General features: G+C 59.3%; 6 protein-coding genes across 6 annotated transcripts, besides 1 other annotated feature; all 6 read right to left on the reverse strand.

Annotated features, from left to right (window-relative positions):
• Positions 1–1,003: 1,003 nt before the first annotated feature.
• Positions 1,004–2,082: a repeat region.
• A 1,365-nt stretch (positions 2,083–3,447) lies between these two features.
• Positions 3,448–5,229, reverse strand: LPMP_250300 (hypothetical protein; the record flags this gene model as incomplete). The annotated part of the gene is made up of 1 exon (XM_010701300.1): positions 3,448–5,229. One exon carries the CDS (start codon positions 5,227–5,229, stop codon positions 3,448–3,450), a length of 1,782 nt encoding a protein of 593 aa, XP_010699602.1.
• Positions 5,230–6,898: 1,669 nt separating this feature from the next.
• Positions 6,899–8,743, reverse strand: LPMP_250310 (hypothetical protein; the record flags this gene model as incomplete). Its single annotated transcript, XM_010701301.1, has 1 exon — positions 6,899–8,743. One exon carries the CDS (start codon positions 8,741–8,743, stop codon positions 6,899–6,901), a length of 1,845 nt encoding a protein of 614 aa, XP_010699603.1.
• An 805-nt stretch (positions 8,744–9,548) lies between these two features.
• LPMP_250320 (hypothetical protein) lies at positions 9,549–9,821 on the reverse strand (the record flags this gene model as incomplete). Its single annotated transcript, XM_010701302.1, has 1 exon — positions 9,549–9,821. The coding sequence occupies one exon, from the start codon at positions 9,819–9,821 to the stop codon at positions 9,549–9,551; it is 273 nt and encodes a 90-aa protein (XP_010699604.1).
• Positions 9,822–10,533: 712 nt separating this feature from the next.
• On the reverse strand, positions 10,534–13,782 carry LPMP_250330 (hypothetical protein; the record flags this gene model as incomplete). Its single annotated transcript, XM_010701303.1, has 1 exon — positions 10,534–13,782. The coding sequence occupies one exon, from the start codon at positions 13,780–13,782 to the stop codon at positions 10,534–10,536; it is 3,249 nt and encodes a 1,082-aa protein (XP_010699605.1).
• A 675-nt stretch (positions 13,783–14,457) lies between these two features.
• Positions 14,458–14,832, reverse strand: LPMP_250340 (hypothetical protein; the record flags this gene model as incomplete). Its single annotated transcript, XM_010701304.1, has 1 exon — positions 14,458–14,832. The coding sequence occupies one exon, from the start codon at positions 14,830–14,832 to the stop codon at positions 14,458–14,460; it is 375 nt and encodes a 124-aa protein (XP_010699606.1).
• A 1,033-nt stretch (positions 14,833–15,865) lies between these two features.
• On the reverse strand, positions 15,866–17,974 carry LPMP_250350 (hypothetical protein; the record flags this gene model as incomplete). The annotated part of the gene is made up of 1 exon (XM_010701305.1): positions 15,866–17,974. One exon carries the CDS (start codon positions 17,972–17,974, stop codon positions 15,866–15,868), a length of 2,109 nt encoding a protein of 702 aa, XP_010699607.1.
• Between the last annotated feature and the right edge of the window lie 829 nt (positions 17,975–18,803).

The following is an 18,803-nucleotide window of genomic DNA, read 5'->3' on the forward strand; positions in this document are numbered from 1 at the left end:
TGGTCTATGTGTGTGTGTGTGTGTGTGTGTGTGTGTGTGTGTGGGTGTGTGTGTGTGTGTGTGTGGATTTGTGTGTCTTTATGTGTCTATGAGCACGTGCATGCCGTCTCGTGCGAAACGGCCTTCGGGGTTAAGCGAGATGGAGAGGGAAGAGGCGTTTGCATCAAGGCACAGGGCCGCGTAGCAGTTATGTAGAGGAGACACACACGCAGGCAGGACAACTACGCATAAAAGAGATCCACGTAGCAGCACAGCTTGCACACGTAGCCCCTATACATAGACACATACACACGCACAGTGGGAGAGAGGAACGCACAGCACACTTGCAGTGAGGGAGATACTGAAGCGATTCAAACAGCCCCCTTTGATAGCTAAGATCAGCAGCTGCCGACAGCGGCTCCATCTACAGCTCCTGACCCACGTCTCTCGGCGTTAGCCCTGTCCTCCCCTGGTGTGATGCCCCCCCACTTCCCCTATTGCGAACATTGCATTTCTTCTTGTCTCCTCCACCCATCTCTTCTTCTGACCTTTTCGACTAGAACTTCTCTGCCTGGGCGCAGCCGCTACGCCTCCTGTGCTGGGCCTGCCTCACCTTCCCTGCGATCTACGGCTGGCCAGCGATAGTTTCCTACGGAAAGAGACAAACAGCATACCCCATCATTGTCTGCATGCTCGCGGCCGCCCCCCCCCCATCCTCCAATGATGCTGTCTTCCTCATTACCATAGGTGTATGTCCCTGCAGTCCTCATCGCCAACTCTGCAGTGCGAAGGACCTCCGCCGCTATGCTCACACCGCATTCCCCTGCTTACACACTAATAGGGCCCCGCCACTGCGCGCAGTCTCTCACACCACAGGAGGGGTGGCGCTCAGTGGGGAAATAAGACAAAACGGAGAGGAAACAGAAGCGAATAAAGGGGGGAGAGGGGGGGTACTCTCCTGCGTCCCGCGTATCCCTCGAGGACGAACACGCCAAACATGAGACGCAAAGAGCCCCAGTTCCATCCCACGCCCCCTCTTGCACAACGGCCGAGCCCGCGTCGTCTCGGACGAGCCGTCCTGCCGTAGAATCGGGCGGCGCGCCTCACCGCCTCGCATTGCCCCTTCTTCAGATGCGTGCTGCGCGACCGGCGCCACGCAGACCTGGGCGTGGTCGTGTCCAAGCGCCTGCTCAGGGAGCGGAGGCCGTGGCTTCTGTCGTGCGGTTCGCAGGGGGTGGTCCAGGCGCTTGCCGGATGGGCCCAAGGACGAAGTTGGCCAGCTGCAGACCAGGGCCCCCTGAGAGGCCCAGCATCCCGCCTGCATGGCATGCTCCCCTCTCCGTCGCTGCAAGCCACAGCATTCCCATAGCACGGCGTGGTGACGCTTCACGTGGGAGCCTGGTGGACTCGATGGCGTGACGCAGTGGGCCTCTCGCCATGCTTGCGGCACCGTGCGCCTCGGCAGTCGACACGGTCCGACGTAGGAGACGCCGCGTCTGTCACGCGCAGGCGCACGGTGGGGCTCTCTGTGCGCCGTTGTCGCGCACCGCCTATGCCCTTCCGGTCTCCAGATGCCTTGCTCGGATGCGATACACCACGTCAGGTGTGCTTCGCAGCGCGTGCGCACACCGCTCGCACATTCTGCATCCTGGAACCTGGTCCAACACAACGCTACTCTCTAGTAGGCTCGCTGTCCTCATCTGCCCTCACCATCGCTGTCGCCGCAGGCGTGTCCGGATGGCTTGCCTGCCTGTCCCGCCACAGGTGGGATACTGGCATGAGTCGGCCGCAGCAGGGGCACACTCCAGCGTCTCCTGAATTTGCACGCCTTTGACAGGCCTGCGTGTGTCCAGCAGGGAGGGGAGAGGGGGGGGGGGCGCGGACAAAAATGTGCCGGCGCGCAACGAGCTCATCGCTTGACGCTCTCAGAGAGGGGAGGGCCAAAGCAGTGCGTGAAAGTGCATTCGTGGGGAACGGTCCGCACAAGCGCCGCCGCGCTCGCACGGCTCTTCGGCACGGCGCGAGACCAGAGCTGCCTGCCAGCACCAGGAGGCCGCAGCTGTAGTGTACACGGAGGGAGGCTCTGGGCTCTGGGCTTCCCCACACAAAATCGGTGCTGGCATGTAATCAAACGCGCTGAGGCGGATAGTATAAGCGGGAGGAGGAGGAACCACCAACATGAAGGGATGCAAACACGAGGGCGGGTGATGTCGAAGTACAGTGAGGAGAACAGAGAGAGAGAGAGACATCACTATACCGTGAAGACGAACAGAGGCAAAGAACTCTTCGTGGTAGTGGGGACGAATGACGCTCGAAGCAGTAGGCCTGCGCATGGAGAAGGAAGAACGAAAATGACAGCCAAAGAGCAGTCAGCCAGCGCCCAGCGACACCAAAAGATTGAGCGAGCGAGCGAGCGAGAGAGAGAGAGAGTCCGTAAGATGGGCACACACCCCAGTCATTTCTCGCCATAGTCGTTACCGCGACTACTGTCCCTGCCGGCATTGCAGGGTGGCAGACATTTGACGTGAGTGGCGTTCAGTTCGTTGGTGTGCGGTCTTATCGATCATCACTTTAGCAAACAGAGAAAGGGAGAGCATAAGCGAACAAAGAGAGCGACGAGGGAGAGCGGTTGACGTGTTCGTGAGCGAGTGTAGACGTGCTCTGCTGTAGGAGCGACGACTTGCATAGGTGTGGTGTGCAGTTACCCCCTTTACCACCTCTACACTCACAAACATACGGAGAGAGACACCACTACACACGAACGTCCGTCTAGAGGAGGCTTCGGTGTGCGTTGGTACGCTGTGGAGTGTCTATGATGAGGAATGGACGTAAGAAGAAGAGGAAAGGGATAGACACAAGTGCAGTGAGAATGAGCAGGAAGCAGAAGACCCACCAACACACAGGAAGAGAGAGGAGAAGGGAAACGAAGACGCTCAGGACGTACACCCTCACAACGCAGCACGCACACAAGACATGGAATTAAAGTGCAGAAATAAAATGAAATGAGAGAGAGAGAGACACACACACACGTGTGTGTGCGAAGGAAGTACTGTGATGATTAATGGCGGCGATACGCTGAACAGTGGAGGAAGGAAGGGAAGGGAAGGGAAGGGGAGCTGGGGCGGTGTGCTATACAGGAAAAGAGGGGAAGCAAATATGAGAGTGAGAAGGAGGGAGAGAGCATGGCGAGCGCCTTTTGCCCCTCAAAGCAGTGAGGGCACTTTTACGTGTGTGAGCAGCGTTTGAATGCGAGACTCGATGACACGGCACACAACAACGCTCGACCATACCACCTGAAGAACGTATAAGCGTAGCCTCACACTTTGCATAGAGGTATGACGTGGGAGGAAAACGGGCATGGAAAGGACCGAGAAAGGACGTACTGCCACCTTCTGCCCCTGTCGCGAGCTCGGCGCTTCACCTTGACTCTCAGCTGGCCCACTCCACTAACCAGCTCTCCAGTCCTCTTCAACAAGCACACGATTTCTTGGAGCGAGGCGCCGGGGGGACGGTCGGGGAGGAGGTGCTGTCGTGGAGGGAGCCATTCCCATTACTGCTGCCTCCAATGCAGTTTCTGTTAGACGTAGTTGCGCCTGCAGCGGTGGCCACCGCGGCTGCTCGTGTAGATGCGGGGGCTGGCAACTTGACGGAGAGCAATGTCGGAGATAGCTCGCGGGAGTTGGAGCTGCCGTTTCCGCCTGGCTGACTGGTGGCGCCATTTGCGGTGCTGCTGCTGTTGTTTGCCTGATTACGTCGACTGGCAGGTACTGGGATGGCAAGGCCGCTCTCACTGATGAAACCCGACAGGGTTACCACGCCACCGGCGCCTCGGCCACGGCCGATCGGTGGCGGTGGTAGCGGCCTAGCGACGCTACGCCCGCCGCGCACAACCCCACCACGCCCACGTGGCAGTGGAATACTTGGTCCTGTGGGCAACGGAGAAAAGTGCTGCTCTGCCTTGCCGGTATAGCTCTGGATAAGATCGCAGAGCTGCGCCCCTGCCTCTGGTTTCAGCTGTGAACCGTCGCGCTGCTTAAAGAGCAATATCCCGTCCATTAATCGTATGCTCGTCTCGGGGATGGCGCAGTGATGCTGTATCCACTCGATCGGACACGCCTTCGCCTCGCGGCGCCCGAGTACTCCCTTTGGCAGCACTCGCGCATACCCAAAGACGGTGGGAGGACTGGAGAAGAGGAAGACAACAATGGCCGCGCCGCGAGCGTCCAGGCAGGCCTGCACCTCGTCAGCAAAGAGGGAGTGAGGCCAGAAGTACTCGTCTCGCACGGCGTCCTCAGCGTCCTTCTCCGTGATGTACGTGATGAAGGTTGCTGGAAGTTGCGCCTTGGCAGCCCCGTTGCCGTGCAACGGGGCTGCTGCTGCTGCTGCTGTCGCTGCAAGGGAACTGGACGAGGATCCGGTGGGTGCTAATGTGGTGGCCGCAGAGGGCGCGGTGGACGCCTGCAAGCGCTGCTGACTGCGCGGGGCAGGAAGGACTGGACTGTCGTACTCGATCCCGCCACCGATCGGGGTTAGAGCTGCGGGCTGAGGACGACGCTCCATCATGACGCTGCTGCGCGGCGCTGGCACGTTGGGGTTGTGCTGCGGCGGCATCGGTGGGGGCGGGGGTGAAGGAGCGTCGATGCGGTGCGGAATGGTGTGGGCGCGCGGCGGCGGCGGCGGCGGCGGCAGCACCGGCTCCGAAAACAAGTGGTATAGATTCTCTCTCGCAGGCTCACGGTCGCTCAGTTCAGTGTAGATTAACTGCTTTCCATAGAACTGAAGGACACGTGGAATGATGAGGAGCTTACTGGGGTCCTGCAGGATGACCCAGCCACGACCATTGCAGTGCACGTTCTGGCCCGGGAACACATCCGCCTCTTTCACCATGTCAAACGCTTCGAAGTAGCGACCCAACATTTCGGGTGTCGTATTGAAGGGCAGGCGAGAGACGTAGAGGCAGACGTATTTGGTGGCGGTCGCGTAGAGGGACCCGGTGCGGGGGTCTTTGAAGAAGGCGTGGTACTGCGCGTTCGGAAGCAGCTTCGGTAGTGTAACACCCGTCTCATCAACCGAGGTGGAGAGCGGCACCTCGCGCGGTGGCACATGCGTCGGGTCGAAGAGCTTGGTACCCTCAGGAAAGTACTGATACAGTGGGAGGCGGTAGTCCTCCATCAACGACAGCCGGTCGCCATTGACGTATACAAACGACGTGGGCGCCGAGGCACTCGTCAATCCGGCATCGATGGACATCGCTGCAGAAATGAAAAAAAAAAACAGAAGGATTAAAGACAACCCCCGAAGGCTGGTGTGTGTGGTAGACGAGAGCGGGGCGGACAAGGAGAGAGGGGAGAGGGGGTGCCAGTGCTGGAGAGAGAGAGAGGCACACACACACACACACACCACCGCCAAACGAAGGTGCCTTACTAACGAAAAATATGAAAGAAAAGAGGAAGAGGGGGCGTGGGCGTGTGTGTGAGTGCGTGTTAGTGGCGACGTGATGACAGACACCACCATAAAAATGCACAAAGGGAGGAACAACGCAGAATCGAGGGGATGAAACAGGCGGTCGCAGCGGAAAAGGCGGTGGCGTGGGGAGGAGGGAAAACCAACAGCACTCGCGCGGTGTGTGTGTGTGTGTGTGTGCGTGTGTGTGTTGCTGTGCGTTGTTGTGACCGTGCACGTCACACATAGAGCTTCAGGGGGGGCGTGGTGGCGGTGGTGAGGACAGGGATGTAGAACGGGGAAAAAAGCCACGGAAACCCCCGCGATGCGACACCGTGAGATTCACGAGGGAGAGGCGAAAGCAAGGGCACCAATACCCACAGAGCATCGAAGAACAAAGGAGCAGGCACAGTGAGCAAAGAGAAACCGACATGAGAAGCGTAGAGGCACAACGATTCACGTGCCTCGCTGTTCGCCATCAGAGGTGCGCAGCATGAGGTGGACGGTGCGCGCTACTGCTGCTGGTGCAGCTCAACGCAGAAAGACACCCCCGCCCCCCCCCCCACCGCGCGCAGTAAAAGAAAACCTCCGGAACGGCTCGTACGGGAGTCACACCAAAACGAGACGGTGCGCGACGGGTCGTGTCATCCTTCACGTTCTCTCTCTTGCTCTCTTCGCAAGAGTCGCGCGATGGCTACTCGTAGCAGCTGACCCTGTGTAGCACCAATTGCAGAGGAAACGCTGCTGCGTTCTCCTGTCCGCTGCCTGTTTGTATGTGTTGTGTACCGGAGGACGAGCCGTTCTCGTTACACTGAACGTGCAGAGGCAGCCCACCTCTTTGACTTTCACTCTGCGATTCCTCGCGTGCAGGAGGCACACTAGACGCCACACAGCCACACGAGGGAAAATCGCATACCCCACTCCCTTTCGCCGCTGACTGTGGACATGAGAGCGAAGAGGGAGGGGAGGAGGAGAAGTAAACCAGCGCATGCACGCGTGCAGAAGCGGTGCGCATGTAGCTAAGCGGTATAAACATTAAGGAGAGAAGGGGGAGAGACGCTACAGCCCGGACACCTCAACCATGGCAGGCGCCCTTTCTTACAGAATGGGTGCGTGTGTGTGTGTGTGTGTGTGTGGCTTCACCCTTCCCCACAGCACACCTCCCATTTCGCGAGTCCGAGGCCACAAATTGGCCGGATAAACACACCCTGACACAGGGAAAGAGATACAACCACACGACACCTGGGGACAACAGAGGGGGGGGGGGCGGGCAGAAGACGAGGGAGAGGTGTACGCAAGCATACATGCACGACCACGTACGCTTAGGCTCATGTGTTGCCGCGGTAAGCTGTGATTTGTGCAGTGCTCGTAGGTGATGCGGGGCTGCGCTGATTTGGCCGCAAAAAGGGGGAGACAACGCGGAAGTCAACAACTCGCAAGAGGGGTGGCCCGAAGCACAGTCTTCAGGTAGAGGCGACTAGGGGCTCTCCTCCACTGCCTCCCTCACCTCTACACACTCCATCGACACGCGAATCTTTTCTGTGCCGCTCAAGCCGCCGACCACCACCACCTGCACAACACGCTCAAACGGTAGCGTGCCTGTATGCTGTGTCGACCACTGCCAGAGTGCTGGCAACAGCGCCACGGGCACGTCCTCAGTAACGATAATGGTGGCACGGCAAACGTCACCGAACATGCTCCCGAAGAGAGAGAGGTACCGCTCGCAGTGTGCCATGGCAACGAGGAATTGCGCAACTGTGTCGGGTAGTGCTGTCCTGTCCTCCACGTGCTGCGTCGACACGAAGGCTGCAACGTGTTGATGGCAGGCAGCGGGAAGATCAGCAACGGTAGCCACCTCCCTCGTCGCTGCAATACGCCCAGGCGTGGCGCTCACGAACAACCGCGAGGCCCCGGTGGCGAGACACACCCGACGAGCCTGCGAGTGCGGCCCCGGCTCGCCAAGTGCCCAGCAGCTGCGGCTCTGCGCGTGTAAAACATGCTGCTGGATCGTTTCCGTTGGCGCTGCGAGCACTTCCGCTTCAAGTACGGCAGTGGCTCGGGAGTATGTGGAACGTACTGTGACAAGCAGTCCAGGTGGACACACATGGGACACCTTAGCGGCGTACGCAGCACGACACAGCACCTCCCAGGAGGACTCAGGAAGCGAGAAATGATAGTAGAAGGGAGTGTGTCCGCGCTCCGCTGCCCACGTCTCAAGCGCCGTAAGGCACGCTTCCAGGGCCTCCGCAGCCGACACGCCAGCTTCGTGAGGGGCTGCGTGTGTGTGATGCGCAATACCGTCCCTCGCAGCGGCAATACCAGTGCCCAGGAACAACGCGCTGCGGATGGTGGCCGGTAGTGTCGCGGCGGTGATCTCTCCAGAGCTGCACATGGATGCTGTCGCGTTCAGCGCACGTGGAGAGGCGGAAAGACTACGCAGCAGCGGCATCACATCTGAGGGAAATGCAAAGTAGCCGGCCCGTAGATGCGCCAGAGTCTCTACAGACTGTGCCTGCTCCTCAGCTGACTTCGGCACCCGTGCGACAGTGAGCACCCCGTGACCCGATGGGGAAATGTCGTTGGTGTCCTGCATCACCACCTTGAGTGATGTCACTGCCACCTGCTCCTTGTAAAAGAGAGGGCAGTTCAACACGGTTGTCTCGTACTCACCGCCTTCACCAGCGAGGTGAGACTGATAGAGCTCCGCCATCTTCTCCAGCGTAGGGCGAGCCTCCTCAAGCGTCTTGCCAATGAGCTGGCGCGGCATCAAGCCAATGGACGCCGTCTTCACCAGGATGGCCTGCACATGCAATGCGTGGGCCATGTCTAGTATTTCACCGGGCTGGCGCATCCACAGATACGCGAGGGATTCTAATCCGAGGCGGTCGCAAATGAACTCCACACGATTGCGCTGATAGTTGGAGAGAATAGCACCACTAGTGAGCCCCTGCACGACTGGGAACTCCTCCCTCACCATCTTGATGAGTCTGTACAACGATTCCACTTCATCCTCTTCGGACGGCTTCTCCGAGTACAGCAGCGACTGGTCCTTGGCACGGCCGCGCTTCACATACCCTCGGCGAAGCGGAATCCCAAGACAGGCGGCAATCGCCTCCACAGCTTCAAAGCCCACTGTTTGGTACATATATGAGTCGATGTCGTGCCCGTGCACACCATTCTCAGCCGCCCCTCGGGATGCTCCCTCGCTCTCCAACACGGGCACCATGTTCACAACAACGGCCGCTTCGTGGCCGTAGCGGTACGCCATCAGCATCGCAAGAATGCTGTCCTTGCCACCAGAGAGAAGCGCAATCGTCTTCATTCGCGCATCCTTGTCGAACTGGGAAAAGGGTTAACGACAGGAGATCGACGAGTCGAGGCAGAGCAAACCAGCCCAGTAGACTTTTCCTCACCCATACCTTTTCCACCAGGATGCTGTGCGTGTGGGTATGTGCGTGCTATGGTTTGGCTTAGCAAGGCGGGCTCAGCAGTTGGTGCTCATCGGTTTAAAGCAGCCGCGAGGACTGACCAAAAGTCCGGCAAAACGAAGAGCAGTGAGAAAAGGAAAAGGAGGTGCATGATCAGGGGTGGCACAACTCAGCGCACAGAGAAATAAAAGCAGCAAGACGCACGCGCAGAGGGCGAATGTCGTGGAGATTCTTGGCTACGGAGAGAGAGAGACGAGTGGCGTGAGATGCTGCTAACTCTCTCACCAAACGGCAGCCTCGTCCCTCACCGATCCGCTGAGTCCAGCGGAAACAGACATCCATGGCAAGAAAAGAAAAACAAGCGCGGATAGGGTAATTATATTCCGGCGCTTCCTGTGTCACTTCGATGTGAGCATGTGCCGGTGTGTGCAGACAGGGATGTGCGTGTGTGGGTCGGCGCCTAGCTGATTGGATCACTGAGTCCCCCACTGCGGCGACAGCACCACCCCGTAACGTCTCCAGGCATCCCATGTCAGCTGATCAAGCGGGCCAATCTCCATTCTGAACCTTCGGCTGGAGGGGAAATGAGGCTATATATCATCAATACCACGGCGTACACGCACGTACACACAGAGGCAAAGACAAACACCACAGAACGTGAACATATGTCACGCCTATAGCGGGCATCGAACTCGTACACTACGAACTCTGGTGAGGACGGGTAAAACTCTTGTACACCATTGCAGCAGACGCGGCACCCACCAGAGCCCAACGGAATACACTGGAGTGCACCTCTTGGAGCAGTGCCACACCCACTACTATCAGCAGACCGCGCCTCTCAGCCGGTGTGAGATTCAATGGCGGCAGGGCCTTTCCAGACGCCTCCTTCGCTGCTATCCTCGCAGTCGTGGGTGTGTCCTCCTCGTGTACCGCTGGCACCGCCTCCGTGTCCTTTGCCTTTGCGGCAGACATGACGTTTCTCGTTTGCTCTCCTTCGCGGTGTTCTCGCTAAAGTAGCGACGATGCGCTGATCGACACTCGTGCGATCAAAGTGGAAGCGCAGAGAAGAGGAAAAACAGCAGGTATGCGTCCAAGTGTAGGTAGAGATGGATGGAAAAGCAGCAGCGTAGTAGAAGACCAGTGGTGCATCACCATGTGGAGTCTGTTCGGTCATCAGCTTCGCACCGTATGAGAGAGTGAGAAGAGAGCGAGAAAGAGAGGGAGGTGGCCATCGCCAGCACTCCCCACCTTTGGGTATGTGTGTGCCGGCGAGAGACAGTGACAATGATTCCACAGCGTGTGTACCCACATACACACACACGCACACATGCATGAGAGAGATTACGCGGTGAATAGTACGGGGCTCTCTGTTCCCCAGGTGAAGGAGATTACGCACATCATAGCTGAACGCACGGTACCACGCGTCGCTGCACTGACGACACTCATCCCAAAAGAGAAAAAAAACGGGGGGGCAGAGGGTGCCGTTCGTCATCTCGTGTGGGTGTGGGCGTCTCGCCACGCCGACGCTGTGGACGTGGCACTCTGCGCCGTCGTGGGTGCGTGTCTCTGAGTCTCTCGATAAGGCGACAGCCAGTCGGTCGTCGAGTGCGGTCGCTTCACCGTGTACACGTAGAACACATCACAGTTCCGTTGTGCAGCTTGCCACCCTTCCATGACGGCAAAACTACCGCCGCTCGCGTCGACTGTGCAATCGATGACGCTCGCTGCTACGCAAGTTGCGATCCGGGTCGTCTCGTGAAGAAAGATGGCGGTCACCGTGGTCGTCGCAGCGATGGTGGCGGTGAGAAGAGGACGAGGACTCTGCACAGCGCGAGGAAGACCCGTGGTGAACGTCACCGCGGTTCCGGTCGCACTGGCGGTAATGATCGGCGGGCAGCGGTGGTTCCTTTTCGTTGCCGTCGTCGCGATCACGCTTCCACCGACTGTCGGTGCGAGGATCGCTCTGGGGAATATGCGGCCTCGCGTGAGATGCACGGGAGGAGTCGCTTCCACGATTTGCTGGCGACCTCGAGCCCGCAGACGGTGAACGTGTCTCGCGGCGACGCGGATACCTGCTCATATCACTGGAATACGAGGTTCGCAGACGCGCTGCCGGTGATGAGGCGAACGCCGTAGCCTCAGGCGGCACAGGTGCCGTCCATAGTGACTTCGCCTCCTCATGCGATACCTCCGGCGTAGTTGGCAGATGAAGAAAAGGGAAATCCATAATCGTCTTCTGCAGATCCTCCACATCCAGCGAGTCCTCCGTGGCGGGGAAAATGGGAAGGCGCAGAGAAAGAAATTCAATGAACTCGATGCGCAGAAAATCATTCGCACCTTTGTGGTTAGCAAACTGGCACCGCACGCCGTCTGCGACACGAACGACGCTGTTGCCGAGCTCCGCTGTGTCGAAGAGTGGGAGCGAGCACAAGAAGACGTAAAAGTCATACTGCTGCTCCGTCGTCAGGACCGAGGTCGGGATAAAGCACGCGGTGAATTCTGTGAGCGAGGCGTCCGCCTTGCCACGTCCGTCGTTGATCAGCTTCGCCATGGGCGGCAGCGGCAGCAAAGAGGGGGGCTTTAATAGAGACGGTGCCAGTGGTGGGCGAGCAAGCGGTGCTTCGTCGCGGGAGCTCTCCGTCACAATCTTCGGTGAGCACGGCGGAGCCAGCGTAAAATCCTCCTCTATCATGATGGTCGACAGCTCGGTCTTCTCTGTGTGTTCAATTAACTGCGCCGTGAGTGCCCGAACGGACTTTGTGGGGTCCTCGGCATCGTCGGCGCCGTAAGTATGTCGGCTGCCATCCCTGGACCGCTTCTCCGCCTCCTCGTCACGCATCTGATTTGCGTGTATGTGCGATATGAGCAGCTTCCCCTCGACGTTCCTCAAATGATGGCGCCACTCACCCTCGCCCACAGCGCCGGCTGTGTCACCTGTGGACGACTCTGCAGCCTTTGCCGCCACCGTCATCGCCGACAAGGAGGCTGACTCACGCTCTTCGACCCGGGTATCGCTCGTAACCACGGCAGCGGCCTCTTTTGACTCCACCAGCTCCTTGTCTGCAGCCAACAGTGATGAGGCCGGCGGCGGCTGCGCCTCGGTCATAGTGCCCATGGAGGCGTGTCGCATGCCGCTGGTCTGAGTGCCTGCGTAGCAGTGCAGCGCCTGCGACCGTTGCCGCTGCACGTAGTCGAAGGAGTAGAGGAACTGTGAGGCAACGAGCTGCAAATGCGAAAAGACGGCCTCCTTGTCGCGCCGCCGCTCAAAGCGATGCAGTGCGATGCGGCCCAACTCTGAAGAACCGGTAGAGAGTCTCTGCGAATCCAACGTGCGCCGCGTGACAGGCACGCCACGTGAGCGGGACGATATCGAGGACGCATCGGTCGACTTGCCTGCCACCGGCAGTGGCTGCAATCGTACCTCAACGACGTCGCTGTACACGCGGCTCGTCAAGGCTTCCAAGACACATGCAGCCGTCACAGTCTTGAGGGGCACAGCTGCTGCAGTGCCCTGCACAAGCGCAGCTGTGTCATAGCCATGCTGAGAGGCAATGGAATGAAGTGTAGTCCAAAGCAGCGGCCTAGCATCAGCGGGGGGCAGAAGCGCACAAAGAAGCGCACCCGTCGTCCGTACCACCTCTGTCTTGCTGCCGCCCTCTAGCTTCCCTTGTCCCTCCTCCTCCTCTTCGCCAGCGCCCGGCGCAGCAGTTGCCTGCTCACATTCGATGGGGACCAGCCGCAGCCCTCGAACACACCGATACACCCACGACGGTGTCACCATTACAGTCTGGGAAGGAACGTTTGTGGCAGGCAACGATGCCACTGAGGACAACTGAGTTGCAGCAACAAGAGCCTCGGAGCTGCATCCAGCTACGGGTCGCTGCGGCGACGCTGCAGAGGGTCGCGGCGCAGGCAGAGAAGCCGCAGCGCCTGTGTCCGACACTGGTGTATCAAGAGATCCACGACGCGCACCGCTATCGCCGAGAGGCCGTTCTCCACTTTTCTGAGGTGGCACAGACGTATCGTTTCCGCATTCCTCGTCGCTGGTGTCCGCGTCCGTGCTATCGACCAGAGAGTCTGACCTCTCGCCCTCGCTGCCACTGTCGTCGACCGAAGCAGAAGTGGAGGACGACGCAGTTGAAGAGGAAGACGCGCTTGAAGACGTACCGTGTTCGGACGGTGGTGATGGGAGAATGAGGACGTGGGTAGCCTCTGTCGCGGAGCGCACAATGCGACCGCCGTGGTAGCAGATTAGCTGCATCAACTCCACATCCGGCCTAGGGCCGTTGAGGAAGAAGCGGCAGAAGGCAAAGACGGTGGTGTTGCTGAGCGCTGTGCAGCTGCTAATACACGAGGAAGGGTAGCGCAGGTACCACTCAGAGAAGAGAATGCAGCGCGAGAGAGCGTACAACAGCTCCATAGAATCAGCCACGTCCTGTCCCTCACTCGTGTGACGCACTTCAATGAGTTGCAGTGTCGTTGCGCTGCTCCAGCGCGACGCGTCATCGACGACGAGGACGACACGGGTGTAGTCTGCAGGGTCCACGCCAAGGCTGCTGAAGCCGAACTGCGAAGAGCCTGGGACCACCGACACATGCCTGGCATCGGCGAGGAAGCTCACCCAGCCAAAGGACTTCAGAATTGTCGTCGTGTCCTCCTTGTCCCATGGAGTAATGAGGTGCACTTTGTTGCCAGAGGAAAAGAGCACCTGCAAGAACAAGGTCGCATTGGGGAAAGCAAAGACAGAGGTGAGTCGCCGTTCTCGCGTGAAGTGCAACCGCCGCACCGTCGGGTTGCCAGCTCGCTTGATCGCCAGCGCCTTATCGCCAGACGCTGACGTCACCGATGACGCGCCATCGCGGCACAGGGAAGGAGGGATAGAGAAGGACACGAGCACTTCGATGGAAACAAAAAACTCCAGCCCACCCCACATGGTGCGACAAGCCTCTTCAACTTAGTAGTGTGCTTCTTACCTTGACTGGGTGTGGCTACATGCGTGGGTATGCGTGCGCACGCGTGATGGATCTGGCGAGTGCGTGTCGCTGTGTATTGTCTGTGGGGGAGGGGGGAGAGAAGAGGGGAGAGCGGGCATGTGCCGCTGCTGTGTAATGTCAGTGCGAGCGTGGGCTAGCGTTTTTCGCCCCCCTCTTCGTGCAGGCTCTATCGGGTGCGCTGCACGGCACAGGTGATGCCGGGTCATCGTCAATTGCAGAAAAGGGGAGGGAACGAGGAGGGAAAGGCTGTAGAGGCGGCACATGCACGCACACACACACACACACACACATACGCACGCAGATACACGCAACGCACAGACAAAGAGTTTGTGCATGGTCATGGCTACGCATGACGATGAGCTCGTAAGTGAGCGACGGACTCAGTAACGCATCTAACGATGTGGGCCTCTTTTCTCTCCCCGTCATAGCTCGCTCTATTGCAGGCATACAACAATGCATGAGAGTGAGCAAGAGCGCAGCGTGTCTCGCCCTACGCACACGTGCGCGCATGGGGAAAGGCGCTGTGCGTCCGTGCAGTTCTGGCGTTTTGCGAGAATAGGCGTAGAGGAGACCTCCTTGCTTCATTCCACGCCCAATCGCCGTGAAGGACATCTTCACAGTGCCACTTGTCGCTGTGTGCCGCTTGAAACGCTGCTCGTCGTCTGCAATGAGCTAGTTGTCGCGGAGCACCGGATGGACGGGCATGACGGACAAGCGAAACGCCTGCCAAAAGCACACGAGTGCGCTGGAGCTCCACAAATTCGGCCTCCACGTTGACAGACACAATTCCTGTTGTCCACCCACCCACCCATCCACCCACACCTCGGCGTGGGCAGGTACGCGGTGCCGTAGCCACCAATGTCCTGGCAACCGTAGTCATCCAGCTGCCATAGCTGAATCGCTATCTTTGGCCAACCCTGCACGCTGTCGAGGGTGTAGTGCACATGAATGGAATAACTCCACGGAATGCCGTCGCTGCCGCTGCGCATCACGTGTGTTGAGCCAGAGGTTCGCCCCTCGACAGCGCTCCATTGCGTAGCAGTGAGGATCTCGCAGCTGCAAAAGTAGCTGCTGCTGCCTGAGTCGCGGCCGCACTGTATCTCGCGATGATGTGCAGTTCCGACATGGTCGAGGAGTGCCTACACTAACGAGCGAAACAATAGAGAGGAGAGAGACGCCGACCGTACGTACGCCAGTGTCATTAGAGCGGAGTGTGAACGAATGCGAGAGGAAGACGAGGGCTGCATCTGGGGGGCTGTGGGGGGTTGTCTTTACGCCACTACCCGCTCTCTCTCCGGCCTCAGCGTGCTGGTGCTGAAAATTGAGTCTCCAGCCTGAGGTGAGTCTCTACCAGTACGTGCCTCTGGGTGTACTGCCTTCTGGGCCTATGTATGTCCGTGTCTTGTAGCGCCACACGCCAGTGGAAGAGTGTAGTTGCTTCCTCTGCCTGATAAGCACCCTAGCACCACTGCCTGGCGTTCACGCACTGCCTAGCGAGCAAGACCGGAAGTAGGCAAAGACGCTGCCGCTCTGGCGGTCATGCCAAAAGAGGAAGGCGGAGGAGGAAAAATGTAATTGCGGTGATGCAGGACGGGCAACGGACCCAAAGAAAAAAGCGCAGCGCCGTGTTGGGAGATGAACGAGTGGGAAAGACAGGGGAGGGCCATGGCAGACGCATAAGCGCACAGAGAGAGGGAGAGAGAGCGGCGCGTTTCACAGCAGCGACAAAACGCTCAGTCTGGGCAGGGGTCCAGCAGAAGAGAGGCGCCTCAGCCTAACATGACGCACCTCTACTCGACTACAAACACCATCACTGCAACGCTTCGCCATACACAGACGAAAGCGCCGACACACAGAGAGAGAGTGAAGGCCAGCCATCATCGCCTCATGAAAATAGCCGTACAGGGGCAACTCACATGAGCTTTTTTTTTCGCTCCACCTGTGTGGCTCGCCCACCGCCCTGCCCTTTCAAAAGAAAGCGAAAAGGAGGTGCGTTCGAGGGGCGGCAGCTTACGCGCGCGCTCAGGCAGAGTACAGAAGCTCCGCAGCATCCCTGTCGGCGGAGAAGACGACCACTGGAAAGAGGGGCGCTGGGTGGCGAGCGGGGAAGAAGCGAAACGCGACGCCCATGGAGACGCCCTCGACGTAAAACTCCAGCTCACCCCGCTCCAGGTCCAGCCGTGCCGCCAGCTCCAGCCCTGGTTCGTACGGGGCACCGTAGGGTCGCTCCGCGCCAGCTGAGGTGGTGGTGCTCACCCCTTGCGCGATGGCTCCGGTGGACAGGTAAAGAAACGCGGGCGCTTCCGTGCCGTAGCCTGTAAAGGCGCGGGTGGCAAATCCAAACGCTAGTGCAGGTGTCCGATGCGCGACACCACCACTGCCTCCTCGGTCGCGCCGCTGCCGCACTGAAGCGCGATGCGTCAACGCCGGGGATGCCCAACGGAACGCGAAGGTCAGAGAGCCGCGTGTAACGCCAAGGTTGCCCATCGCGTAAAAGGGGATAACCAGACGCTGCAGCACGTCCTCCAGTCGCCCGTGGTACTCCCTCTCAATCAGCGTGAGCGCGTCCGTGGCGTCCGCTTTGCAGGCATAGCCGTCGCTCGACATGACAACGTTTCCGCTGTGAGCGAGATCCCAGCATAGTTGCCGCGGACGTCCGCGCGGAAGCGGAGCGACTGAGTCAGCATAAGATTCTGTTGAGGGCGCACGCCGCACTAGCGGAAGCTCGCCAGTGGCATGATGCGGGGGAAACGACAACGGTGGTGTCGTTTCAACGGATATTTTGAAGAGGTACGGAGAGGGGCCCTGTCGTGGTGGCGGCGGTGCACTCGGCCACAGGGCCGGGGTAGTGAGACGGCAGCGTCGCTGATGTGCACGGTGAGCTTCGAGGGATGCCGTCTGGCATAGCACGCCAGAGGTGCTGGATGGGCGCAGCGCCTCTTGTATGCGAGCCAGCTTCTGCCTGTAGACGTCGTACTGGTGCTCCTCATCCTCGTGGATGTCAGCCACCTCTCGATGCGCAGAGTGTGGGTTGCACAGTGATGCATGTGATCGATCGCCTTCAGAGGGCGGAGGCGACGGTGCAGGGCGCACTGGTGTACAGCGCTTTTCTGCCGGCATAGGCGCCCGCTTTGGCGAAGGGGACGAGGCCCCATGGCGCGTAATGTGTGCAGAGGTACTCTGCTCCCCCGTCACACACGGCAGCGCTTCTTTCATTGTAGGGGTGCACCGCTCCGGAGAACAACGGCGAGGGCTCAGGCTCTGGGATGGCTGCGGCTGGAGAGACACCCCTGGCAGCCCATCGAAGCCATCGGTGGTAATGGCCGGTGCCGCTAATGAGGGCGATGGAGACGCACAAGGCTCCATGTGCTGCTCCTGTGGCCTCATGTTACTCGCAGCATCAGGACCCGAGATGTCTACGTGGGTACCTGCTCCATGGACATGGCGGCGGGTGTGAACGTGTGCGGATGGCGGTGACGGAGAGCTTGGCGGTGCCGGTGTCTCCATCGAAAAGCCCCGCAACTCCCCGCCAATTTCATCGTAGGTCACCTCGAGTGGCGGCGAAACCGACGCCTCTGACGCAGTACGTTGCGGTTCAGCAACCGCAGCCTCCACCGAAGAGACCTTACTCCCCGGCGCCGACGCAGAGAGCCGTGCAGCAGACGAGGAGGACGACAGTGATAAGCGAGCCTCCAACCGCTGCCGCTGTTCCTCAGCGAGCTCTCGTTCCAGCTGGAGGATTTGCCTCTGCCGCTCCGCCTCTCCAAGAGCCGCATGCACTCTCGACTCGGTCGACGGTGCCGCTGCTGTTGCGGAGTCCAGCGGCGGTGCTGGATCTGCCCAGCTGCCGTACTTGTAGGGGTTGTAAGATAGTGAAGGTGGTACAGCGTGGGATACCGACGCGGCACTTGAAGTATAGAGGTCTAACGGGTAAGTGGACGGATATAAGGCAGAGGCACTTAGCGCGCTGTACCACGTGGGCGTCGCCGCTTCCGTGTATGAGAACAGCGCCGACGCACTGCGCACAGGAGACGGCGATCCACGGAGTGGAATAGCGGACGAGTGCTGAGAGAGTCGCTGTTCTCCACCGCTAAAGGGTAAGGCAGTGAGGAATCCCTCCTCAGAGATCATTGTATCGAGATACTGCGTGGCGAACAGTGATTGCTTACCTGCCTTGTGGGGAGACACCACGTCTCTGTTTACGTGTGTGTGGGTGTGGGTGTATGCGTGCGCACGTGAGCTCTGTTAGTCGGAGATCTGCAGCGTGTCTGCAGTAAAGGGAAAAGAAAACGTCCTTTACTCCTCCCCCGTCCCACCACCCGTGAGAGGCAAACACCTATCGCAAATGATCGCCAAAACTACAGTTGGTGCCGCTGCTTAGACTTTGCCCTTCTCCTGAGAAGGTAAGGGGAACCGGACTTGGTGGAGGAGAATCCTCGTATGCTCACGCATCCATTACCCCCATGGGTGTGCTCGAGTGTGGGGATCAATCAGTGAGTGGATGCCGACATAGTAAAGAGAAAAACGCCACGCAATGGAGCAGAGAAAGAAAGAGGTGGTGCAGGGATGAAGAACACGTGCTGTACAGTGTTGGCGCTACTCCTAGTCGCACGCGCCTCTGCAGCATTCCTTCCCAAATTGGGGAGGGCAATTTTCGTCGCGTCTGCGCTACGCCCACGGGACTCATTCATGCGCTAAGCAGATGCTTGGCCGGGACCAGCCACCTCGGTCCCCACCGCAGTCGTACGTCTCTGCGGGTGAGCGTATGAATGTTTCACTTGGTATCGTGTCCAGTATTGTGTGCATCACACAGTGTCGGTGCTCTCAGCACCGGTGGGAGTAAGGAGACAGAGGGAAGATCCGCCATGGGTTCTTCGCGGGGGGGGGTCGGGGGGGCGGGTCCTAGCGACGTCGACGCGGAACGAACGAAACGGAAACCGGCCGACGACCGACCGACGTA

This window comes from Leishmania panamensis, assembly GCF_000755165.1.
Source record: "Leishmania panamensis strain MHOM/PA/94/PSC-1 chromosome 25 sequence".
Lineage (NCBI taxonomy): Eukaryota > Euglenozoa > Kinetoplastea > Trypanosomatida > Trypanosomatidae > Leishmania > Leishmania panamensis.